The following is a 27,466-nucleotide window of genomic DNA, read 5'->3' as shown; positions in this document are numbered from 1 at the left end:
GGGGAGGAGGACACAGCGAGGAGCAGAGTATTCAGTTGGAACCCTTTCAGCTTGGCTAGATTAGCCTCCGTGAGCTAATCAGTCAGCCATGCAAACTCTGCAGTGCAAAACATAATTTTTTTTTGAGGAGTTTAGACAACTTTTGTGAATATTTGCTTCGTCTGGCTATAAGATTTTCTTTTTAGGTTTTTTTTCTTTTTTGCTAGCTGTGTAGCAGAGTTGGGGACTTGAGTCAGTGACTCGTTGCTTGACTTGGATTCGCTCTTGAATGACTCGATTAAGAACACGTAATATTGTACCCTGAAAAAACTAACAAAACTGATTAAATTAGGACTGCAATGAACCCTTTCATTTCCAACCTTACATGTGTAACTATGCCTATCAGTTTTGCTACGATCACACAGTCATTACTGTAGTGTGGCTTCAAATAATGAGCCTTTCATTATAGGAAAACCTGATGGTCTGATGAGCAGAACAAAGTGCTTCATGCAGTAAATTATGAATTTTGAAGGAATGTAGCAAAACAACTTCAAACTTTTGCTGGCACCAGTTCGATTAGTTTGGATAGCAAGTATGCTAGCTAGAACTCTAGCTGTTATAGATGAAGATACCAGCTAATCTGGCTGAATGTTTCAGAAAATTATAGATTAAAAGTAATAACTCAATAAAATTTCAGCTGGATTTTTTTTTTGTGTGTGATAACAAGTTATTTTCATTTGCCCTCTTGTGATCTTGCGATGTTTATTGGGAAAGTGTCCTGTGCACAGTATGTCATTATACCGACATAATGGACATTGTTTTATCAAAATAATATTCAATTGTATGTCATGATAGTGGCATAAATTTCTCGAGATCTCGAGAAAACAGTATTCGTTGTGCCATGACAATGAAACACATAACTTAAGATCTCAAAAAAACAAAAAAAAAAACAAATGAAAATCAGTCACTAATCAGTAAAAAAGCATATCCATGGGCTCTTTAAGGTTTTGGTACTATGTAAACTACAGACTTGCCAAGTGTTTCAAGTTGTTTAGCTTCTTTCCTTTAAACTGCGTGTAGAGCTTCGGTTCTGTCCTTCAGACTGGAAGATTTTCTAAAATGAAAAGCTCATTATTTGAAGCTCTGCTGAATCTGACAGGTTTTAATGGGGTTTACTTTTGTACAATGCAATGTCTGCAGCTAATAACGAGACTAAACTAAAATTCTCTATTAAATACTCAAGACTCATGTGCTGACTCATGCATTCATGCATGAATTGACTTGTGACCAGTCTCTACTGTGTAGTCTTTAGCTTGCGAACTAGGCTAACAGAATAATGTACAACCCCATTTCCAGAAAAGTTGGGATGCTGTGCAAAATTTAAATAAAACCAAAATGCAATGATGTGCAAATCATTTAAACTCTATATTTAATTGAAAATAGTACAAAGACAACATATCAAATGTTGAAACTGAGAAATTTTATTGTTTTTAAAAAATATGTATGTTCATTTTGAATTTGATGCCAGCAGCATGTTTCAAAAGAGCTGGGACAGGGTCATGTTTACCACTGTGTTTCATCACCTCTTCTTTTAACAACACTCTGTAAGTGTTTGGGAACTGAGGGGACCAATTGCTGTAGTTTTGAAAGTAAAATGTTTTTTAATTCTTGCTTGATATAGGATTTCAGCTCCTCAACTGTTTGGGGTCTCTTTTTGTTGTATTTATTGTTTCATAATGCACCAAGTATTTTCAATGGGTGAAAGGTCTGGACTGTAGGTAGGCCCGTTTAGCACCTGGACTTTTTCACTGTGTAGCCATGCTGCTGTTATATATGCAGAATATGATTTGGCATTGTCTTGCTAAAATAAGCGAGGCCTACCCTGAAAAACAGGCTGTCTAGATTTCAGCATATGTTGCCAAAACCTGTATATATCCCATGTGCGCTAATGCAACGCCACAACATTACGGATGCTAGCTTTTAAATTTTGCGCTGATAACAAGCCAGATAGTCCTTCTCCTTATTTCAAATTTTGAATCGTCAGGCCCCAGACCACTTTTCTTCTTTACCTCAGTCCATCTTAAGTGTGCTAAGTAGGCCCAGAGAAGGCGGCAGCATTTTTGGGTCCTGTTTAAATATGGCTTCTTCTTTGTATGGTAGAGTTCTAACTTGCATTTGTGAATGCAGCAATGAACTCTGTTCACAGTCAGTGGTTTTCAGAAGTGTCCCTGAGCCCATGCAGTGATTTCCACTACAGAATTGTGTCTGTTTTTAATGCAGTGCCGTCTGAGGGCCCAAAGATCATGACCAGCCGATATTGGTTTTCGGACTTGTCCTTTGAATACAGAGATTTCTCTGGATTCTCTAAATCTTTTAATGATATGTGCTGCAGATGATGAAATCCCCAAGTTCTTTGCTATTTTGTGGTGAGCTGACCTGTTGCCAATTAACCTAATTAGTTATGAGATGTTGCACCGGGTGTTTTTTTAGCATTACACAACTTTACCTGTCTTTTGTTGCCCCTGTCCCAACTTTTTTGAAACACGTTGCTGGCATCAAATTCAAAATGGACATATATGTTTGGAAAACAGTTAAATTTCTCAGTTTCAACATTTGATATGTTGTCTTTGCACTATTTTCAATTAAACACAGGTTTTAAATAATTTGAACATCTTTGCATTCTGCTTTTATTTACAATCCTCACAGCATCCCAACCTTTTTGGAAAGGGGGTTGTAAATACAGTTGTATCAGCAGTTATGTATAATAGTTTGCAGTCTGAACATAACGAATAGAATGTTATGGTTTGGAAATATTAAGCACTTTAAAATAGTTTATTGCTAAGGCATATAAACAGCTTTGCCTGCCATTTTTGGGGTTTGATAAGGGAATTGCGTCACATTGCAATGATTTCTACACAAGCTCTGCTACTGAAGTCAACATTCGATACTTCGTCCCTCCAAGGGCTCATAAAATACACTTGACTTGAGCTGATATAGCATTGGTACTGTCTTTAAGATGGCATTGGGGATTTCCCCAAAGGGAAATGGTGAGGCCAGGTGGACAAAGGCATGTTAAAGCCAGTATTGAAACAGGTTTCTTTTGGTTTCTTTGGTTTCTTTTCAGCATCCACTCTGAATTTGCTGTGTACGTTGGGTGGCTTTCTCGTAAAACTTCCATGCATTTCTTTGTAGCATGCTGTATGTGTGTGGGCACCATTAAGAACAAGAGGACAGCAAGCAGAGGTTAAAGTTGAAAAGCTCTGGGGATACCACTCACTTGGACAAATTAGGACTACAGCTTCTCAAAGAAGGACAGCACTGTTCTGCACACAACAGGAAAGGCTTGAGGAAGAAAAAACAAAACAAAAAACACACAAGACTCGAGACTATTCAGAAGGTAGTATACCTACAGGGCTGTATAGCTGTTGTTTTGTGGGGTTTTTTTTTGCCCTGGCAGCCCAACTCCAGGCAAAAAAAGGCCTGTGAGCCCCAGATAACTGTGAACCAATATCTGTGACTGGCCAAGCCTGATTGAATGTGCTCAGCAAGTGAGACTGGCTCTTTGAATAGCTTCAGGCCTTTCGCTTTGGAAAGCGATGAGGTCAACCCAGCACTGCGGCCCCCGAACAAAGGTTACCACCGTGTAGTCGCATTTCTGCGATGCGCGCACCGTAACCCTCTGATCAAATGCCCCCTTTGTGGAGGAAAGAGAAAAGAAACATGTCATACAATGGCAGGGCCCGAATAATGACACAAGGAGGGGTCAGCAGCTATCGTGGGCAAAAAGGAAAGTGCACTCGCACAAGGGAGGGAAAGAGAGAGAGCGGGAGAGTGAGGGAGAATTTCAGGGGTGTTGCGGGGTGAGAAGACGTAAAAGGGTCTGAAAGACGGGGAATGTCCGGCAAAAGAGGGGTGCAGGAGGATGAAAAGGGGCAAGAGAGCCAGTGTCTCTGTCGAAGCAGCTAACCATGACTGCTGGGGCCTAGGGAGAGGGAGGAAGAGAGAGGGAGAGAGTGAGAGAGAGAGAAGAAGAGGCAATGGACAAAAATCACATCGTGGACCCCGTCAACCCTGCTGGCCCTCTTTTTTTTTCTTTTTGCCTTTTCCCACGACTTCTGATTCGCTGAGCCACCCTGGAATCTCTCCATCTCCACGCGCAGCACAGCCACGTTTGTCAGAAAAGCAACGCAGGGATGGAGAAGCAATGTAAATCACAGCATTGTCCCGACTAGCCGTGCTGCCTGGGGCCGTGCTAGTAGATTAGCATTTGTTATTCAAAAATGCTGGTTTTGTCAGGAGTTCAAAAAAAAGGGTTAAAAATTACAAAGTTACAAAACAGTTGAATACAAAACAACTGCTGTTTGAGAACCGTTACAAAATACTCAAATTTCCCTAACTTCCATAAGCTTTCTGATGAAAGCAAGGCGGTTTCTTGCTATAAGTGAACCACCAGGGGGCCTTTTGGTCCTCTAAAGCACCAGTCCTCAAATCAGTCCTCAGGGACCCCCAGACAGTCCACATTCTTGCTGTATCCCTGTGTTGCAAGTCAGGTTATAGCAAAGATCTGCACCGTCTTGGGGGCCCTGAGCACCGGTATGAGAGCCCTAAGGTTGATGCCCAATTGTTGGTTCATCAAAGAACCATGTTTGTAAATGAGAGGTGAAGATCTTTTTTAAGTTTAAAGAACTTCCACATAATGTAAATATTCAAATAAAAGGAGATTTCCTCCCATATTTGTAGCAAAAAGTTGTATATAGTACCAATAAATGTTCTTTCACCTGTAACAGTAATGAAACCCTTTTTGATGCTACCATTTTGAGACATTATTTAAAGAAACGTGAGAAAATGTGATATAAAGAGTTTTTATCTGGGCAGTAAGGATTTGTATGGCAAGAAAAACACTAATGTCAATGTGTTTATTTAACTATTTTCAAACTTATTCTCCAAGAACCCTTCCAAGAACCCCTTTAATCATTCAGCATCTGATTTGGATTCATTATGTACATCAGTGGTGCTAATGAAGAAATTTAATAAATCTGTGCAATGGCTGGGGGCACTGAGGAGAAATCTGTAACAAAACTTCACTAGTTCTACTTTTTGGGGAACAAATAAATATTTTTTACTGTATTTATTCAAAAATGTTTTTTCTGCATTTGTGTTCATTAGTATTGTAATGATGATGTACAGTGATTTTATAAGCAAAAACACTTTTTATTTCCAAGATAAATGATTCATATAATGGTGCTTAGCTGCCTAGGACTTTTGCACAGTACTGTAATTTATATATATATATATATATATATATATATATATATATATATATATATATATATATATATATGTATATATATAAATACATAAAATATATAGTACTTGCTCTGTGACGGTCCATGGGTGTCCTGACCACTGAAGAAAGGGTAAAAGGGGGCTGCAAATTGCAGAGAAACAGATGGACTACAGTCTGTAATTGTAGAACTAGAAAGTGCACCTATTTAGTAAGTGGAGCTGATAACATGGACAATGAGTGTAGAAACAAGGAGGTGGTCATGCCTCATCTTATGCCTGATGTGTGTGTGGTGTGTGTATATACTTGGTATATATATACATATATACACACATTTATATATATATATAATTCATATTTCCATACTCTTAGCAAAAAAGGTTCAATATTATACCAAAAATGGTTCTTTGACTCATAACAACCCTTTTTGGTGCTACCATTTTTTCAAAGGTTCTTTACAGAAGAAACATATACAAGTTTCTCCTTCATAGAGAAGAACTTTTTAATCATGAGTTGTCATGGTACACTGTATATTTAAGCCAAGAACCATTTAGAAACTTCTATGCATCATTTTTATTTATTTACTCTTTTTCTTTTTTGTATTGAAAAGCACAGTGAGTACTAATTAAGTTACGCGGGCCTCCCAAGTCGGACGTCGCTTAGGGGCCCTAAATGTTCAGAAATGGCCCTGAATGCTAAGAGAAAAAAAAACTCGAATGGCACGATATCAGATCAGAAATCAACAATTCTCAGTGAACGATTGTAAAAGCAGAGAAGAACCTACAACTAAGCTCTTCTCCATCAGAAACTAACGCCAGCATGGAGGCCATAAACATTCCGTATCCACCCGAAGCTGGAGATGACAGTCAAAGGCAGCCAGCAGGCCAGACTGCTTGTCACCACATTGTAAGAGGAGAAAGCTCTTGGCTATTCTTCCAGTGCAGGGACAGGGGCTGGAGGATCTATAAGAACCTCTCTCTAGACAGCTGTTAACCTCGAGACCCTCTCGATCTGAATGTTGGCGTGTAAGAAGTTTCAGAATAATCCGTCTTCGAAATGTCAAGCCAAGGGTCTCCCCCGGACGTCAGGAATTGGTTGATTCTGGAAGCTGCTAATGGCTGGGAACTGGAGCGTACCACCTTTGGGCAGAGGTACTGCAAGAGGAGGAGTGAGCCAGGAGTTGTTGTGTTTCTGGAAAGCTCCAATGATGTGTGCAGATGTTTGGACCGCAATGTTGCTTGTCAACATGATAGGAACAATGATGCACAGCAGCTTCTGTCTTTTCATGGACAAAATCGCCACTCGATCGTGAGCTTTTAATTCTGTGTTGCACTCCTGTGGTCCTGTAATCAAGCATTCAAGACCCTTTCTGATAGTAAACAAATCTATGAGTTTCATAAACAATGTTACTTTATGTTCCAGTGAAGCTTTACTGAATCCTGTGCATTTACACAAAATGCAAAAAAAGGTCATTTTCTGCTTCTCACAATCCAAGTAATCCCAAACACATTCAGTGATGTTGAAGTCTGGACCCTTGGGTGGTCAGTCCGTTGTTCTGAGAACACCAGTAGCAAGAGTGGAGCTTGATTTTCTCCACTCTCTCAAAGATAAGAGCTTTAAATACTGTTTATCTGATGCGAACAGTTTTGGTCGTCACGTAATTTGTGTAATCTATAGAAAAGCGTTGCCAATAGAATGGGATGCTCTAGAGCAGCAGCACATTAGCCTAAGGTCACCACGCCCAGTGCCAAGCATCATCTAGAGGGGTATAAAGCCACCCCAGCATTGGGCTGTGGTGCAGTGGAACTGTGTTCTCTAGGGTGATGAAGCTCCATCCAATACCTTTGGGATGAGTTAAGTGGTGTTTGTGATCAGAACTAATAATCCAACATAAGCATCTGATCTTCAGATCCTCACAGTAACATTCCAACATCTAGTGTAAAGCCTTCCCAGAGGAGTAGATGCTGTTACTGCAGCAAAAGGGGAATAAACTCTTTATTAATACCTTTTCAGAAGAAATGTTGGATGAGGTGATGTGTACAAACTGCTGGATATATGATTATTAACTTCATAGCCAGTCTTGTGAATTCCATTGCAGATACTTCTGAGAACACAAACACATACAGTGAGAATAAGTTTTGTGTTTTTGGTCTGATTTACTGTCTGATGTCTTTAATTTTGCAGTGGAGCAAGCAAAGATTTTTCAAATCGAGGTGCAAGTCTATTCATGCTGCTAGCTTTCACTTGCAGAGCTTTCATTTAGGGAATCTAATCAGATGGAGGAGAAATGGCAACAGGACAGCAATGATCTGTGAACAGTCCATTTAATTATGACTGTCTATCATGGTTTATTTAGATAACTGTACCCAAAATTAAACTTCCACAGTAGAGTAACCCAGAACTTTTTCATAGACATGGCTATTATAAGAAATTCAGGGTTGTTTTTAATCACGTCTCAATGAACACAGCAGAAAATTGATCCTGCCATTGTTTTCCAGAAGTGATGTCTTATTCAAGACGTATTTCATAGTGCATGAAGTGCTAAAGCAAACTTCCTGCAATGCATTTTTGGTCATAAACCAGTGTGTAGGCTTAAGTTAGAGAACTCTGTACATGTAGTTTTTAAATAATAGCATTCAAAACATTCCTTTACACATCAAAATCCTTTTAACTTTGAAACAAGATAACACCAAGAAAACAAAAGTCTATATACAGTCAGACACACATGCTTTATCTTCATGTACAAAAAATGGTTTTACAAAATAGTGAACTGCACAAGTCCTGCATAGAGGAGTTATGAACAGCAAGTCAAGAGTCCACACCAGTTCACTGGGTTTTACAGTCAATGTCTCCTTCATTTGTCCCCTTCAGTTTCTTCAATTCCCTCAGCAGCTCCTGTTCCAGGGTTAAAATCTCTTTGGGCTTCTTATACTACGAAAGAAGTGAAAGAAATGCTTATGAAAGCAGTGAACACTACTACAAATGAAGTGAAAGCAGATCCAGTCAGGCTCATTCGAAAATAAGATGGGTTTTTGTACCTGTTGCCCTTTGGTTTCGGATCAGAGACTAGCTCTAACATATAATTAGCCCAATGCTGCTCTGTTCTATGTACAAATTATTGGAAGTTGTAAAAGAATTCTCCAGAGAATTTAACAGATTTAAAGGGAAACAAGAAAAAAATATTTTCATAGGCTTATTTACACTCAGCCTGAGGCCACTTTTTCAATATCAAAGCAAGATAAAAACAATATACAAAGTGTTCAGGGATTACACAGAGAATGATTAAGTGAGTTGTAAGGTGGGGGCCTTTAACTTACGCTGATGATTAAAGTGTTGTTGGCGTGGCTGAAGCTCAAGGCCGTGCTCTCCAGAGGCAGCTGGCAGCGGTCAAGGTCTGGAATATTGAACTTCTTATAGTACCTGGGAAACCAGGAGACGGATAAAGGAGAATGTTAGTCATGGCAAGTCCTCAAACCTTTGCTTATGGCAACAGCGACACCTATAGGACGCTTTCTGTAACTACATGCTATAGGCCAGGGGCGCCAAGCTCAACCACTTAAGGGGCCATTTAAAAAAGCTCAACAAATCTGTTGTCCAGAGAAAAAAAGTTTTTGTTTCATTTTTACTGTTGTGCTATAACTTGATATAAAACCTGGCATCCTTTCTTTGCTGCAAGTTCACTAAGACTTGGGCTCAACTTGAACTAATGTTAGGTGTTTATGTTGGTTGAAATGCATATCGGTGATATGACTGGTGTGGGATTGTGTAGAATTGTTGTTGGGGTAGGAGAGTCAGAGCACACAACATTGCAGTGCATGCTGGGGACTGTAGTTCAGGGCATTGTGAAACAGGCTAATATTAATATAAAATTAAAATACTTTAACAGGCTGGATGGGATTGTGTAAAGCTGGAAAACATAAACCCAACGTGAAAACCGACCAATAGGAGGTCCCTTCCATCACAAACTAAAATGTCTTCACTTTTGTTTTGTATGTTCAATGCAAACATTAATAATTTTTCAAACATACCATTCACTCTCCAGTCCATACAGTCCATATATGAAAGTTATTGTTGTTGTGATGTCACAAATACCAGCACATTTACAGATATTTGCCTATTCAGCCTGCAGCAGTTTAGCCCCACCCATTCATGCTTAAGTTATAAAGTGTTTCAGTCCAGTCTGTTCATTGAACTGAGGCTCAATTCATGGTAGCCAATCAGGACAGAAGCAATTTACATATGTTGTCCTAAAGGGCCCATATCATGTAAAACCAAATTTTGCTTGCTTTTTTGAAATAAAGGAGTTTGAACTAAAATGTAAACATAGTTAAGGTCTCAAAACATACCATTCACCCTCCAGTCATGTAAAATTTTTAGTGCATAATAAGTTTTAATGGACCTTTGAGGTAAGAAAATACAATAAAATATAGGATATGAGCTCTTTAAAGGCACAGTGAGCAAAACAGCCTATTTAAGTCTAAGAGATAAAGACAGGTTAGAAACAGTCATGCAAAAATGAACTATGATTATTTTAGTATATAAACCCACATGAGTGGATCATAAGTGGGATAATTAAAAAATAAATTCAAGACAAATATAGGATATGGCCCCTTTAAGTTATCTGAATAACTGAAAAGTCCTGCTTTGTGAAATATTCCCCAGATTAGGATTTGGATGTGAATGCAAAGCTTTGAGAAATCATATGAAGAAAATAATTAAATGCACTGAAACCCAGTTTAAACGCATTATAAATGAATAAAAGAGCAAATGCAGATAGCAGTGGACACACAACATTCAGACAAGGTATAGATGTATAATCCTGAAATGAGCTCAAGATGAAAGAGCGGAGTTACTTTTTATTTGTGGTGCGGATGATGCAGCATCGTTCAGCAGGCTCCACTGAAATGTTATAGGTGTCTATGGGGTACGGGATGTTACGGACCCTCCACTGGAAACTGGACTGTGTGTCTTTACGCAGAAACACAGGCTGCAGAGATCAGAACAAAAGGACATTAAACAGTCTATTAGGCAGGTGGGACAAATTAAAAATAAAGTTAAAATAAAAGTTATTGAAAATATATATTTGGGTCATTCTACAGAAACGTCCACTTTTCTACCTATCCATAGGTGTCACCTATCCTCATTGGTGTTACACATAAGAAAGGTAACACCAGAGACAGTAACACCAGTGACATTTTTGTTGAAAAATGCATTTTACAAAATGGCTGCTACAGACCATCAAACCACATGTTGTCAATCATGGAATATCCACTAAAATATGTAATTTAATCCATTTGTGTTCTATTTTTTCACAATTACCTCAGAATAAAGTCGGTCACGCCAGTGACGTCAACTAACAGCTTCATATGAAATCATGAGCTAAATAAGAAAATCTCTGATAACTGAAAAGACACAGTGGACTTACCACATGCTTTTTTCATAGATCCTCAGAAAATAGGCAAAAGGAAGTCAAGTGATGTCATCAGTGTGATTTTTATTTCAAAATAAAAGAGTTTTTGTTACGCGGTAACACCAGTGACACGACTCCTGGGGAAAACCACTTTCATTATATATTTTATAATATTTATTTACCATTTGTTTTCTGTATGTCATTTAATTGATATATTCCATAGTCATGTATAGATTATTGTAGTTAAAATTGCAGAAAAGTGTTTTTTTCTTAAAAATATGGCCTCAGCCTTTACACCTGACTGTGGGGACAAGCACTTCTGTGGTGTTTGGAATTCTATATAAATGATTTAAAAACCAATATTGCTAATTTAATGGCTCAAGAAGGTGTTACTGTTAAAATTACTTATTGTTTTATTTTAAAATATCAATAAATTGTAACCCTAACATGTCGTTCAAGTGTAATATATCTGTAAACCGCTAGGGACACAGAAATGGACGTTTCTGTAGAATGACCCATACGTATAATATCATATGCATATTTTTTTAACCTACATTAGAGCTATTCTCTTTTATTTCAACCTCTGTGGAAGGCACAGTGTTTGTTTCACCAACTTCTACTTGCCACAGTCCCTGTCCGCCAAGTTTGTTTTTAGAGCGCAATTTTCGACCTGCGCACAAAACAAAACAAAACAAAAAAAAACATTAAGAACTTTGTTACATGGGTATTCTGGACAAAACGTGAACAAACATGGGTACATGGGTATTCTGGACAAAACGTGGGCAAACACGGGTACATGGGTATTCTGGACAAAACGTGGGCAAACATGGGTACATGGCGTATTCTGGACAAAACTTGTTTAAAACAGTTTATTATGTTATTAAATGTGCTTTGTAGTGTTCTGTATCACAGCATTATATCCATCAGCCCTATCCGTTCAACAGAATTCAGAATTTTATATATTGTTTTCATGTTTCTGTACAATGGCCAGAGTGCATTATGCAAATACATTATACAACTCTTGCTGTGGTGTCAACCAATGCTGACTGCTAGCCTGGCCAGTGACCTACAAGCTCATAAAAACCACAAAGTGCACATTAATGTAACTTCTACCTTGGTTGTCAAACTAAATCATGAAGAAAACACTAATTCTACCTTTATTTATCACAAAATGTATAACTGAGACAAGTTTTTAACCCCTTCTGCTAAGAAAATGAGGCAAACTAAGCTTCAATATCTAAACACCCAAGCAGCTAACAGTAGTTTTAGTTTGTTATTCTTCCCATCTGACGAGTCATTTCTATCATTTGAGTAATCAAATCTCTCAATGCTGTGACGATTTGTAGACAGTGGCTACAGTTTTACAGCTGCAGTAAGATAATCAGCTTCCTAGAGGAAGCTAGCTAGCTAGGTTTCCTGATGGAATCTAAATGTGTTCTACAAGAAACTAGTGGCCTCTAATGGTAACCATTAAGCCAATGCCCATTTGAAAACAAAAACCATTTAGCTTGAATCCTAATGGTTCTAATGATTTTTTTCAGCAGGGTTTGGCCTGGTAAGCATGATGAAGTAAGTTAAGCTCAAGCAAAACGTTTGCACGTTACACTCACACACAAGCTCATCGGTTTTGATGTCGTATTCCTCAGCCATCTCACTGCCATCTGAAAACAGGTAGTGCACTTTCCTTTTCCCTGTAAAGACAGGTGACTCTGTTAGACAGTAAGTTAGCTAACATTAACTAACGCCTTGTGCGATTCCTCCACGCTGCATGCACAGTAACTTACGCCACGTGTGACTCTGTGGTCAATATCGACAAACAAACCATATTATATTACCGTTCCAGAAGTTCTGAAATATTTTACAGCACACAAAATAACAAAACACACGCGCACCTTCGGAGATTAACGCCGTTTTTTTAGCAGCCTTCAGGATATCCGACCAGCTTTGAACAGCCATGTTGCCTGACTAACGTACACAGCCACGCCACGGGTTTCTATGGAAACGGAGACTACGGCCAAAGACAGAAAGACTACGTCAAACATATTTTTTCAAAAAATAGTATTTTCAGTCAACAATTTTAGTATTTTTCTCCGTATGAATAAAAATTAAAATAAGCGAAATCAGTTTGCTGTTGCTTTCTTTTTTTTTCAAATCGAAATCTGCGAATCTGATTGGACTACAAAGCAGCGAGACCCGGATGTGACCCTTTTAAAGGTCTGGCGTTGGTTTGGTGAGTCGGTTTGTCGAGTCGGTTTGTCGAGTTTTCTGTAGTTTTTTGTGTTTTTTGGTTGTTATTTCCTCATGTTTAGCTTTCAATAGGCTTGTTGTTAATGTATAACTTAACTGTGGGGTGAATAAATACAGAAAAAGCGAAAATTAGAAAATGTGAAAGGAATCACGGCCAAAGAAAGCAGATACGCGTAGTATTACTGTCATTACCAGCTTACCCCGTTTCTGCCTCGGAGAATTTTGTAGACTTCTCTGTCTTTCCACGCTGAAAACATGTTCGTTTTGTAGGGCTTTCCCTCTGGGAACTCTGAGGACTCTCCGAAATGGAGACTCACGGCATTATGAAAGCTTTTCCGAAGGTGAAGAGGGCCCGTTCAGCCCCCGTTCAGGGAAAGGGGACACCTCCACTTAAGAAAACCTCGACTCAAACAGTGACTGGTAATACTGTTCATCTGACTAAACTAAATGCTGTTTTGTTTTTTCTTAAATGCCACTGAAGAATGAAGCTGTAGTAAACCCAAATAAGAATTTACATATTCTATGTATATATTCTGTTAATATTTTGTTTACTCTCCGTTACTCATGTGCATTAGTTGTGACTACTAAGTAATGTTTTACATAATAAATGCCCACATAGTCTGCAGTGTGTTTAGCCTGTTGTTCAAGCACAGGTTATTACTTTGCTGTTAGGAACACGATCTGTCCAGTCCAGAAGTATCCATACACCCTACTTAGTGAGTTCAGCTACTTTAGGGAGCACTTATTAAATCAGACATTCAACTGCATGCACACAGTGGGGTTATAACCCCCAGTATTGGGCTGTGGAACTGTATTTTGGAGTGATGGACCTCCTTAAATCTGATAGGTCCACCTTCCCACCCTGTGTATCTTCTAGTGATGCAAGAGTCTCTTATACTGGATTGGTTTAGGCACCAGTAATAACATTACCTTAACTGATAGATCAGATGTGATCAGTCCACATTCCATGCTGTTTATTAGTCATTGTTGTTATAAAAATGTAACACTGCAGTTTACTAATCTTGTAGGACAATATAATTAAAAAATGCTCAGGCCCTAAAAGAACATTGCTGTTAATCTGTCTCCACTATGGTACGTTAATCTCATCTGTATATTTATGTCTTTGTACTTTGCTATTATGAAACACAAGTAACCTAACAAAGTACTGGTATTGGATAAGAACTTAGTATCAACCCCAAGTTCAGATATTGGAATTGATATTGGGAGGAAACAAAAATGTTGCGCCTGTAGTTTTTTCAGTATCTGATTTGTTCTTTCAGGAAATGTGTTTCAAGGTGTCTTCATCCACATAGTCCCTGCTGGCATTGGAAAAGCCCGGTGTGACATATTCCACCAACAGATCGTTCAAAACGGGGGCCAGGTGGAAGCTACCTTTAGTCCCAGTTGCACCCATGTAGTTGTGGACGAGTCAGTAGATCGAGAGCGGGCATTGAGGCTGCTGAAGATTGAAGTGCTACCTCCTGCGGTAGAGCTGGTGAAGTGCACTTGGCTCAGTGCCTGCATTTCAGAAAAACAACTTCTGACCACCAAAGACTACAGTCTTCTTCCAGCTGGCAGGTATTGATTAGAATGTGTGTGTGTGTGTATATGTGTGTATGTATATGTATGACTAGAAGCCCTCAAAAGTACTGTACACCTAGCACAGCTGATTAACACACGGACCTCTGAAGCTGTGTTGTTACTCTTTAGTCTGTCATGCCCATAACTCTGGGTCTTAGCATTTTTCCTCTGTGGAAAAAATTTGACATCATGGGAAAGCAACACCACTGCCCTGTGGTAAACAAAATGTTCAAAAGCCAATATGTTTTGCCCTGTGTACCTTTTCTTTCTGAATGTCACTGGATTCTCTGAATTACGAAGTCATTTAGTAGTCACAATATGAGTATTGCTACATTCATGCTACAAGCAAGCAAACACTCCTGTACATTGAAATGATGTCACGTGAAAGTAACTAGTATTGAACTTCAATACTGTTATATACCAACATCAGCTATCCGACCCGTAGGCTACTACTGCCAAAGCAACGTAACCATCACATTTGTCAAAGCTTGCTGGTTTGTGTGGGGAATTCTGGTGAGGTTGTCTGATGTCCTCCACTGTCAGTTTAGTGCACAGCAGCGTTGGCTTGCATGTAGCAATATTTACATTTTGACACCTTAACAACCTTATAATTCAGAGGATCCATCGACAATAGGAGATAAAATGTACACATGGCAAAAACGCAGCTGCAAAACTTATGGTTTTGTTATGTGTTTGTCGTTCATTTTTTTTTTCATAGAGAAAACCAGACTTAGTTTTAAAATGGCATGACTCTTACTATGGAGTGACGACAGGACTTGGGAGGTCTATGTCTATCAGCTGTGCTAGTTAGTTATTTCTTTTTAAATGTACTGGCAGAGAGCTCTGGCACTTGGCCTTTTCCAAAGTGATCTGTTTGTAGTGTCAGCCTCAGACGCTTATGTGCAAAGCTGGCCGCAGCTGCTGTGATTTTGTCCATTGCATTTTGATAGGCTATCAGCATGTCTGTGTTTATGTACTTTCCTGCAGAGTTTCTCATTTTGTATGGGAAACAAAGTTTTGTTTTTCCAGCTAAATTCTAGTTCGCAATAGCAAACAGCTGACATCATCACAAAAAAGGAGCCCTTAAGAGCAAGATATATATATCTCCATGGGATTTTCACAGTCAAGACCACTACACACCATGGCAAACCAGCAGACTGTGATTAATTGTTTTGAACCTGAAATCAAATAATCCTCTTGGAATTATAAGGTTCTGTCTGACATTTTTGTCAAAATTGAGTTATTCACATTTGCTTATTCTGTGGCGACTTTGTTTGTTTTTAGGTTGTAGCATTTTTTGGACTCTTTATCTAGAAAACAAAAAGGTTCTATCTCCAAAGTCAAATTCTAACTTAGTTCCTTAAGGTTCTTTCTGCGAGCCAATCAGCACTTTGAATAGACACAAGAGGACCATTCAGGTTCTGATTCTTTGTCATGTCGCCACACTGCTCAGTGACTGTGGGAAAAGTTTTTCAAACTTTCAGTAGCATGTTTTCATGTTTCGTAAACTCTGCCTGTCTTCTTAAAGTTCTTTAAAAAGTTGTATTTCTTAAATTTAATAAATGTTAAGCCTTAAAGTTAATTAAATAGTCTACATTTGAATTGATAGGGTCTTGATTACAACGTAAATGTTAATTCCATTCATTCATTCATTCATTCATTCATTCATTCATCCCTTTTCTTTTTCTTCTTTCTCCCAAAAAAGACTTTTTGGTGCATTACAGTAACATTCCTGATATAAAACACAACCTCAGACTGACCTACTACACTTACTTGCTGGGGCAGTTTATTACAGTAGCTGGTTGCTGTCTAACCTAAAGGAAACTTAAAACTAATGGTTCCTACCTAAAACTGACCTCTGCACTGGCCCTCCTTACCTTTGATCTGACTGGTCAACAAAAAGCAATGTAGGGTATGTTATTGCTTCAAGTTTAACTACTTTTGTCAACTCGGGGGACTCTGCACAAAAGACAGTCGCACAAGGCAGATAAAACAAGCTCAGCACACAAAAACAGTGAGCATTGACAACAACTGGGAAAAAAAGCTCTTTGGTCCTCAAAAAATGCATACAATTCTTCTCTGTTTTTTGCTAGCAGTTCTCTCTAGAAAAGCCAAAGCTTCAGTAGCACATTTCATGTTGCTCTTGCTTTGAAGTTACACTGTAATATGCAGTATGACCTGTGGAACATACAGAGATCAGCTGATGTCTGTGCATCATATTTAAATGCAGTCTTTTTATTGTTTAATATAGCTGCTGAGTTTAGTGCTGATACAGCTGTTTAAAATTCTACTAGAACATGCATGAGTTGTTTTTTCAAATATGTGGAAAATGAAAGTACAGTATCAGTCTACAAATAAATATAATGTCACCATACTTTCTATGTTCTGTTCAATTTACATCAGCTCTGTCTGTAGTCCTCAGCATGTTCCTGCTGAAGAGCCAAAAGATAGTATGCTGGGCACCACCTCAGTTCCTGAGGAAACGGCACTACAGCCTGATCCCAAAACAGCCCAAGATGACCCAGCAGAGATGGTAAACAAGGGGAAATTACCTCCATCTGCAGAATCCGTTAGTTGTTTATGTTTTCTAGCTTTTTTGGTTCATCAAGTGTCTCAAGCAGGGCTACGAACAGGTTTGAGTGACGGAAAACGGAAACTGTAAATTAATGGTGTTCTGCTAGGAAGAAAAAAATGAAACTGAAAAAATAATCATCCTTAACTGCTCCAGAACAGAAATGTTCATTTGAAGTGTGCCCAGTTAATAATGTTATTTCCCATTCCATGTAGCACACAATGTCACAAGAACTTGATCTAGCTTATTATTTGTCTTTCCTTGAAGTCTTTTGCGCACTTTCCTGCAATGTATCGTTTTACGCATGCTGTGCAGCATCTCGAGAGCTGACTGTTAGTGACTGAAGGATTTAGCTATGGCTGCATTGTAATGTCTCCAGCCAAGATAGATTGAGTTTACTATAAATATATATTTTAACACAGTCCTCATTATGCTTTAGATAGGTAACCTGGCTTGCTTATTAGTTATGAGAGCATAGATAGCCTGATATGTAGTGCGCTTAAACTGTTTATGATATTCTAAATACTTCTGGTGAATAAATAAAGGCTGTCTGATGGCTATATTTTTGAACAACTTACTGGTTCACAAGCAAAAAGATTCCATAGCCTGTGTGCATGTAAACAATACAAATACCACAGCTGGGTCTAATTTCTGTAACTTTCTAGAACTACATTTTAATTATTAGACCTATATATAGCTTATGTAAAAGAAACAGAATTAAACATTTTTAGATGCAAAGCACCTCATGGACCTGGCTCGTACAGTAGTGTGCACAAGTTTGAACACTCCTGTTTAAATGACCAGATTCTCTGTTAAAAGTGTTATTAGCACTCAGAGAATTCAGTGCTTCATAACAGCAGGGCTTCTTATTGGTGTTGCTCTGTGCCTTTGTTTAATTTTGCTTTAGACGAATTAGAAGCATTGTGTTTGGAGGTGAAGTGCAAGAACAAAATAGTTGACATAGTCTCAAAGTATTAGTGCTGATCTTGAATGAACACTTGCCGCTCAAGTTCTCATCAGGAAAGGAAAAACCTGATCTTAGGTCCTAGGTTTGATAAACACGTTCCACACTTTTCTACATGATGTCCCACAGGTGCCGGAGAGTCAAGATGAACATCTTGAGGAAGATGGTGTGTCACAGGACGACTTGGATGCTTTGGTCCGTGGAATTAAACCCAAAGTGGGTGTTCCAGACGAAGCCCAGAATGTGACGGAAAAGCCTGCTTTACCGGGGAAGTGGGTCTGCGCCCAATCGTCTGAAGCCAAGGGCATGAACTACAACAAGCACATTACTGACAAGCTGGAGCAGTTATCCAAAGTTTACACCCACACAGGGGACAAGTGGAGAGCCCTGAGCTACTCTAAAGCTGTTAATGCCCTCAAGAGCTACCACAAGCCTGTCTCTTCATATGAGGTCAGTCTGAATGATCTAGAGTTTACAGTACTGTTTGTGTTTTACTTCAGTGTTATAGCACATGCTTTTGGTATTGGTTACCAAAAGATCAAATTAAAATAGTAACAGAAATGCACTCTCGTTCAGATGGAATCAGTGCCTTCAATAATATAAAGCTAAATTGCAGATACATTATTCTAATATGCTAGCCATGTGCAACATGACAGGTTTTAGTGGTCAACAGAGCCGTAGCAAATGACTGAGAAAGCTATAGAACACCAAGAATAAAGTTCTTATAAAGTGAACGTGAAATTTTTGTATCTCAAAGAGGTGACGAGTGACAAGGCAAATAAATAATTACAGTATATTGTCATGATTTTAGTTCCAAAAATACTTGAAATAGTCCATAAAACACCTAGATATATATTGTGTGCAAGTTGTTATTGTGTATAAAATAGCAAATCTTGCTAATATAGCAAGTGATTCCAAAATCTGAATAGTATAAATCACTGATGGAATGTTTCCTCTGCCATTGTTTCTCTGCTGACAGGAAGCGTATCAAATCCCAGGCATTGGCAAAAGCATGGCGACTAAGATTGTGGAGATCATGGACAGTGGGCACCTGAGGAAGTTGGACCAGTTTGGGGAGGCTGTGCCTGTCCTGGAGATGTTCACCAACATCTGGGGTGCTGGTGCAAAGACAGCCCAGCTTTGGTATCAACAAGTGAGATGGATGGAGATTTTTTTCTTTTTTTTTTTTTCCTTTGCCATTTTATTGTCAGAAGGCATTTTGTAATATTGACAAATTTTCATATTTTGCTGGGTGTCAATACAACATAAGCTCATATGCTTTCCGTGGCTGCCTGATCTAATTTGCGTACATCATTGCTTTGCATTTCCAGATTTGGTCTAATGTTAGCAAATCATGATAATTTTTAACGGGTTTTAACCTGTTACAAATGTAGACGACTGTAGTAGTAGGAGTCTTGTTGAAGGACTCTTTATTTGTATGGCATGGTGTGCTTGCCTGGGTGGGGAATCAAACCCCACATGATATGTAGCACTGTTATCCACTATGCTATACCACCTGCACACATCATTATATAGCAGTGCGTAATGCAGAAACTTTCATAGCGTAAGTGTCCTTCATTTATCATGGTAATTCCTGTGTCTAAGATTACCCGTGTCATATTAGCACTAAGCTAGCAGTTGTGTACAATTAATACTGCCAGTGTGTGCACCTGCTTCTGTTTTCATGTTGGTTAGGCATGACAGCATGTCTATATTTTACCCAGCTTTATTAATGCTACAATATTATTGTAACTGAGTCCATACAAGCAAAGAGTGATATCATCCACAAAGGAAAGCCGCTCAGGTAGATCATCAGGCTGTAAAGCTATGGATTGTGTAGGTGGTATAATATGCAAGAGTACAAACCTTGCATGTAAACATGTGATATGGGTTGGTCACTGCTGTAAAATCGTCACCCATAGGCAGGAGATTGGTTAGTGCCAGTAAAGTATTGTATGCATAGGGAGTTTAAAGACATGAAGAGAGATCTTTATTGCCCTACATTTGGTAGAAGGGTATTCATTTTGCCTTACAAATCTGAAGCTCTGGGCTTCAGTGGACTCACTCAACATCATCTAACTAATATTAACTGTGTCAGTGTGTGTCTCTCTCTCTCTCTCTCTCTCTCTATATATATATATATATAATTTTTTAACAGTTAATTATAGCTACTTTAGCACCAGTGTTTAGACTAGTCTGCACACATGCATGTGTGTAATTTATACCTAAAACCGTGACTGAACCTTTTATGTTAAACATGTTAATGCACAGCATGGTGCAAAGACTTGGTGTCAACAAGAGAAGTGTGCTGAAGGTCATCTTAATGATGTTAGCCAATAGCCATTATGAAAAAAATGACTTTTTTCCCCATAAAGTACATAAATATAAGTAAATAGTAGTAAGTAAATATAATCTGTGCTTTGATTCTTGACTACTGTTTTGAATGGCTGTTGGTGTCAATCAAGGATGCATGTTTTAAAATTCATCTGAAGAAATCTGTATTGTTCTTATGATTTTAGGGATTTCGTACACTGGAGGACATTCGCACCAAGGCAACTTTGAACCACACTCTAAGAATCGGCCTGAAACACTATGATGACTTCCTTGATCGGATGCCAAGAAGCGAGGCTGCTGCCATCGAGAAAACGGTTCGTACCCTCATCATAACCCGATTGACAACACACGCCTATAACTATAACCATGTTATGGAGCACAGTTATAGTAAAGGGCTTACTATAAAGCCAAACTATAAAGGAAATAGTCATACTTATCCTATTAAACTGAGCCTGTGACATCAAAACATGTTGAGCCATTAATATCCTAAAACTATATGGTGTATTTCTCGGTCCTCAATAATAAAACTGGACATGTAATGCGCAAGCAATAAGAAAAAAAAATGTAAAAACAAGTTTGTGTTGGTGAGGCTGTCAATCTTCTTTGTCTGTTTGATGGCAAAACCAGAAGCAGTGAGTGTGTCCGTCCTCCCTGAGGAAAAAGGAGGGGAAAGGGAGCTGAAAGTTGGCGCATCATTAGTCAGAAGCTCGCTGAGGCCAGGACCGAAGCCAGTTGTTTTCTTATAGTATTACTCCAGTTTCCCCCCTCAGCCAGATAGAAAGCACAGATGAAGAAGATGAGGATAGCATGTGTCCTCCTGCTCTGACAGGATGATATGTAGTGCATGCAACCTCTCAGCCTCAACCGAGCTCAGAGCCTAATTGCTACAGGGCAAGGCACGAACGCAGCATAGGGAGAGTGGAGCGTTTGAACGTCAAATCTCCAGAGCCAGAGCTTAAATCATATTTAAATTGATAACTTTTACATATATTGCCTACAGAAATTACTTAAAATGACCAACATCGCTTAATTTTCTGTCTCTTTCAATGTTTCTGTGCCATTTAGTTATGATAGCGGTTATACGTTTTCTTTTAATCATCACGGGCAAGTAATATGTAATAATAATTTTTGCATGTCATGAGAAAATTACTACAAAACATTTTAATGTTTACTTATGAAGCACTTTGCATTTTGGTTATAACATTAAAAAGTGCTTTAACACAAGATTAGCAAAACAGTTAATTACATAAAGAAAAAAAAATCACAATTACAAATTGTATAATAAAAAGTGAAAGACCCGGTAAACTAGCCCTGTCTTAGACTGAACATCTTTGTTTTTAATCTGGATTTAAGTTAAGCAAATTTTCCTGGGATTGGTCTTAAGTTTTTGTTTTTGTTTTTGTTTTTTGTTTTTTTTTAAAAGGGAAGAGATAAAGTACTGTTCAAATGTCCGAGACCACCCTTCATTTATTGCATTTCTGGTCAAAATGGCCATCATGTTCAAGTTATTTAAAGCAGAAAGCATAAATTTAACAGGAATTACAAATGACTAAATATAATACCATTATGTTCCAGTATTTAGTGTATCCATGCTTTACCTTTATTACAGCTTCCATTCTTTTCAGGAGACTTGCTTTGTTTTTCAAAGAGATCTGCAGGGATGTTTTCCCACACCTCCAAAGTTCAGTCTGAGAATTCGGTTACATTTTTTCTGTAATGATCTATGGCTTTGAGTTATCTTCACAGTGACAGGATGGACAGAAACACCTGTAGATTTATTCAGATCTGAAGAAAGAGTGGAGCCTGATTTTTCTCCTCCCTCTCTCTCTCTGTTAAAGACGAAAGCTTTAAGTACTGCTTATCTGATGGTGATAGTTTTGGTGGTCTCTCAGGTCTTGCAAAGTTGTTAGGAGTCCCATGTTCTCTGTATCTTTTTATTAATTATTGAACCCCAGTTTTGGAAAAACTGATGTATTTTCCCCTGGCTTTCATGACTTTCCTGTTCCCTATGCAAGTGGATTGTCTTGTATGTAATCGTGAAAAGTGAATAACTTGTACTCACTGAGTTTTTTGACCAGAAGTTAAAAAATGAAGAGTGGTCTCTGATTTGCACAGTACTGTACATACTGTGTGGTTTTCTTTTTGTTGTTGTTGTTGTTGTTGTTGTTGTTGTTGTTGTTGTGTTGTTTTTTTTTGTTGTTTTGTTTTTTTTTAGCATTTCAACACAGTCTGCTTTTTTGTGGTTTGCAATAAAGAGTAATCATTAACTATCTGTTGTAATAGCTCCCATTGTCTGTCCTGCTGAGCTGAACATGAGTGCAGAGTGTTTCCATATGGATAAGCGTTATGTAAGTGCAGATTGTGACTGGTAGGTGAGGGCGGCGGCCCACAGTGTGAACCCGGAGCTGCTGGTGGTGGCGTGTGGCTCGTACCGCCGTGGGAAGACCACTTGTGGAGACGTGGATGTGCTCATAACTCATCCGGATGGCACCTCACATAAGGGCATCTTCAGCAAAGTGCTCCACATCCTTCACAACGATGGTACGACACATTCACTATTAAATCTCATTCTTAATAAACAGAAGCTTTGCTATGTACTGATTTCTTTAGATCATTTGCTTCAAACATCAGTACTGGGTAAGGGCTGAAAAATAAATATCATTTAATCAGCTTAATTAATCATTAAAAAAAACTACACATACTATGCTCTAATTGGGAATCATTTTGGATTCAGCCATGCAAACTGACAACACTGGCTTTCTTTGCTTAGTGTCCACTTTCCAGAAATATAAAGGTTTCTGAATGGATCTTATGGTTCTTTTGTATGGCTCTAGGAAAACCTATAACCTATTGGGGATTAATTGAAATAGGATCTTACATTACATTGAGTTTCTTTAAAAAAGGTTCTTTTTAAAGGTAATTTACTATAATACATTTCAACAAAGCAGATGTCTCAAACTCAAACTACCTGGGGGGCATTAGTGAGGTGATCTTCTCCAAAGGGGCTGGAAGAAAAAATGCAGTGAAGAAGCGTCCTATAATTTAAGTGCGTCATAGTCCATTTTTATTAGCAGTCACCGCAGTCCACAACTACAACACTATACTACTACTACTACTACTACTACTACTACTACTATACTAATAATAATAATAATTATAATACTGGTGGTGGTGGTGGTGGTGGTGATAGTAGTACAAACGGTGTTCAATTTAATCAAGTAAACTTGCGTGCAACAGTTGAATTATGTGGGGCTCTTATTGTGATAGCATTGGTGTTCCTGCTGTGTTGGCAAAACAAGTGATTAGTTCTGCATTCAGTGGATTTATTTGATTACTGTATTCAGTTCTTAGTTCTGACAAACTGCAGTATTTCCTCTAGATTTTATTTCTGTAGCGGTGGCAGGCCCACACTCCAATTTTTATTTTTTTTTTTTTAATTTTTATTTTGTCCATAATGTTTTTCCATTGTTTTATTCCACTGCTGTAAGTAGTGTCTCCAGTCACTTTTTGGTTGGCATTGAATCGTTTCGTAAAGAATTGTATTCTCATTAGTTCTTGAGGTGAAAAATTTACGCCACTACTTGCCATGTTAATTTTGTTTGGTCTGCAGGAAAACTTGATCATATTGATTTGAACCTTTAAGGTTTCCTGACTGATGACCTGGTCAGCCACGAGGAGAACGGCGAGCAAAAGAAGTATATGGGTGTGTGCCACTTGCCAGGCCCGGGCCAGCGTCACCGAAGGCTGGACATCATCGTGGTGCCACATGCAGAGTTTGCCTGCGCCCTGCTTTACTTCACCGGCTCTGCCCATTTCAACCGCTCCATGCGTGCCCTGGCAAAGACCAAAAACATGAGCCTGTCGGAGCACTCGCTGAACTGTGATGTGGTGCGCAACCGTGGTGTTAAAGTGCTACCAGGGAGACCACTGAGAACGCTGACTGAGGACGAAGTCTTTCAGCACTTGGGTATACCTTACCGAGCACCTCATGAAAGAGACTGGTAGCCGGATGCTGCTGGGGCTGAGTATGGCTATTCAAATACACCAGTATCCAAACTGTTGCAGTATTAGTTTCCTTAGGACTTGCCCACATGTATCTGGATATTTTTAACACATTTTTTTTCCCTCTGTTTTCAAAGAATCTTCGTCCACACCGGCAGCATTTTTGAAAATCTGTGTCCACACAAGAACGCACAGACTGCTCAAAAACGCTTGCATGACCATGCGAGCCCAGTAGTGGGAGATGATACCCCATAACATTTGATGTCCTACAGCAGGGGTGTCTGATCTTCTCCAGAAAGCGCAGGTGTGGCAGCAGGTTTTCATTCCAGCAAAGCAGGAGCTCACATGCTCAGCAGTTTTGAAGACAGAAACAAGAATAAACAAGTGGAATCAGGTGTGCTCCAGCTCATTTTGTGTGAAAACCTGCAGCCACACCAGCCTTTTGAGGATAACATTGAACACCCCTGTCCTACACCTCAAGAAGAACATTGTGAGCATGCACACTGAGCACAATTGAAGCTAAAGCAGAGATTTTCTGATAACATGATGGCAGCGTGTTCAGTAATACAGTAGATTTTGACGTGCAGGCCATCAGCCCTTAATAATACAATATTTAAAAAGATCCAGAGTCAGATTTTTACCTACTTTAAAGCTACTGCTCACCATGGGGTTGTTAGCATTGCCATGGCTGTGCCACCATTTCTGAAGCATCCACATAGTCCTGATCAGACTGAGAGGCTTTTTTCTAGAGGAGTTTTTGTAACTTTTTATTCCGATTAAACAATGGATTAAGGATTTATTTCAAATCTGACTTTAGTTAATGATCATTAGTCAAATATCTTTAAAATCATTGAGAGATACCATATTAAAAAAATATTTTTAGTTGAGGTGACACTGCATTTACCAGAAAGTACTTTCTGAAGCCTCTGAAATAAGAAAAGCCAAATTCAATTATAAACACACTATCATACAAATGATCTGCATGATATCAGCGTTTTCAGAAAACTGTGTTTTGCTCATCCACATAAAAACTCTGAAAACGGTTTTCAAAAATGCCTCTGTTTTGATGTGGACAGAAGGCAAAAACAGAGAAAAAAATTTCAAAAATATCCTGATACAATAAAATTACAAACCATTCTCCTTTGTTAGCATTGTTAGCTTTCTTCCACTGTAAGAATTTTGCATTAAGCAAAATCTAAGCAAAGCTATATATGGGAATAATACAGACAAAAAGATGATACATCTGTACAGGGCAGGTTGTCATTCTGTAGGTCAGCTGGTAATATGAACACTGGAGCTGCTCTCAAAAAGGTATGGAAGGGCGAGGGCAGCATTAGTCTCACGGGGCCAGACATTATGGAGCGCACCATCTCAACTTACTTTGAGCTCCGACTTCACAAGTTGTTGGATTGGTTTACATACTTCACACCCTAAAGTCTACTTTCCCACCCACATTTAGCCCAAAATATCATTACATGATCACGTCTGGCCCTGTGAGAACTAGGGCAGCTTCTACCAGCTAATAAGAAAAGTGCAATTTTTAAACAAACTGTGATGCTGTGTTTTTCAGTGCCAGTCATGGAGGCCAAATGACACTTATTAGTGTTTTTACTACTCAAAGACACCTGACTAAACTCGTCAGTCATATCTTGAGCCCATCAGATATGTCAAACACAAAGGTGTAATGCATGGATCACCCATACACTAAGGCTGAGAACTACTTTTATGCTTTGTTTTAAAAGTATGTACGTAGTAATCATGAGCTTTGCTTACCGAACCTCAGAGTGCTGAGAGCTGATCTAGGAACCCTTTTTACTGTAAATATCCTTATGAATTAAATCATGGAAAAGTGGAAACTGGCCCTACATCACCTCTCTTTGTAACTCTGCTTTCAGGTATGTATTTATTGCGCTAGTTGGTATTAACTTATATAATTTTAATGGCCATATGGATGTTGAAAAATCATACGGATGCAAGTTGAATGAAGGAATAATGTTATGTTTTGGTTATTGTACCTGTGTTTCCTAGACAGACTGCATCATAGCACTGTACTGCATCATCAGCACCTGCACTGTGCTGTCGGGAAATGTTTTAGAATGTACAGCTTTTGATAAAGTAATGCTGAATGTGAATAATAAATCACTACAAAGTATGTCTGGATACTTTCATTTTTTTTGTTCAAGTGACTAATCTATACAATGTCCAAAAAAAAGGCCCCACTGCTTTGCCACCGTTGTGGCTGTTTGTTCACACATACTTTTTAAAACTTTGTGTTTACTCAACTTCAGTCATTTTGTAGTTTACTTGCCAGGTCTTTCTGCCTGTTATATATTTTATTGACTTAGAAATAAATACACTTGCATGCATAAGTTTGGGCACAGCCTCTGCACCAAACTCATATTTTTCTTTGTTTTAAAAGTCTTCTGTTTGCTTTAAACATGTAAATATATAGTTTGGCCAGATGTGCTCAAACTTTTCCATACAGCTGTACAAACATACCTACAGATCTTTGCTTTAGGTGCACCTTTTGTTTCTCTTAAAACGTGATTATTATTATTATTATTATTATTATCTATCGATTGATTGATTGCTGCAGATATGCGTCCTGTTTTGTTGTCTTGGGAAGATGTTTTTTTCTTGCGCTTAAAGCTGATTAAGTTATTTGCTTGCTTACTCATTTTCTTTTATTATGCATGCTTGTAGATCTCTGCCTTAGATACACATTGTCTTGCGTTCAAAACACTTGCACTTTGTTTTGTAGATGTCCTTTAAAGGCAATGCTAACACTCCTCTGCCTAATAATATATTACTAATAATAACTTACTTTATAGTATTTATTTCCTTGTTTTCTTTATTATTTTTCATTCGTGCATGGTGCTGTACACCTTCGCCTTAGACATTTTCCTAAAAAAAAAGCAACTTTTTTTCTAACCAGTCTGCACAATTTAAATCATCCGCCTCTGATTGGCCGTCCCGCACCAGCTGAACGGTTCTCTTCCAATCGCAGCTCAGTGCGCTTTTGTGGGCGGGGCTTCTCAGCTTGTTCCCCCTCACGTTGCGCACATGGCGCTGGAGGTGACCGCGGTTTGTGTA

General features: G+C 38.6%; 2 protein-coding genes across 3 annotated transcripts; one reads left to right on the top strand and one right to left on the bottom strand.

Annotated features, from left to right (window-relative positions):
- Positions 1-7,657: 7,657 nt before the first annotated feature.
- On the bottom strand, positions 7,658-12,649 carry dpcd (deleted in primary ciliary dyskinesia homolog (mouse)). Its single transcript, XM_036562368.1, has 6 exons — positions 12,566-12,649; positions 12,284-12,364; positions 11,228-11,343; positions 10,117-10,250; positions 8,581-8,683; positions 7,658-8,194 (listed from the first exon to the last, which is right to left on the bottom strand). The coding sequence occupies exons 1-6, from the start codon at positions 12,627-12,629 to the stop codon at positions 8,090-8,092; spliced, it is 603 nt and encodes a 200-aa protein (XP_036418261.1). The 5' UTR covers positions 12,630-12,649; the 3' UTR covers positions 7,658-8,089.
- A 218-nt stretch (positions 12,650-12,867) lies between these two features.
- poll (polymerase (DNA directed), lambda) lies at positions 12,868-26,525 on the top strand. 2 transcript variants are annotated; one of them, XM_036562370.1, is made up of 9 exons: positions 12,868-12,903; positions 13,191-13,340; positions 14,201-14,498; positions 16,917-17,034; positions 18,167-18,487; positions 19,017-19,190; positions 20,557-20,685; positions 22,744-22,912; positions 24,015-26,525. In XM_036562370.1, exons 2-9 carry the CDS (start codon positions 13,226-13,228, stop codon positions 24,374-24,376), a joined length of 1,686 nt encoding a protein of 561 aa, XP_036418263.1. In that variant the 5' UTR covers positions 12,868-12,903; positions 13,191-13,225; the 3' UTR covers positions 24,377-26,525. The 2 variants fall into 2 exon arrangements, with proteins under 2 accessions (XP_036418263.1, XP_036418262.1); XM_036562369.1 differs by having other exon boundaries at positions 12,898-13,340.
- Positions 26,526-27,466: the final 941 nt, after the last annotated feature.

Source organism: Colossoma macropomum, unplaced genomic scaffold, assembly GCF_904425465.1.
Source record: "Colossoma macropomum unplaced genomic scaffold, Colossoma_macropomum, whole genome shotgun sequence".
Taxonomy (NCBI): domain Eukaryota; kingdom Metazoa; phylum Chordata; class Actinopteri; order Characiformes; family Serrasalmidae; genus Colossoma; species Colossoma macropomum.
This window is presented reverse-complemented; position numbering and strand designations above follow the sequence as displayed.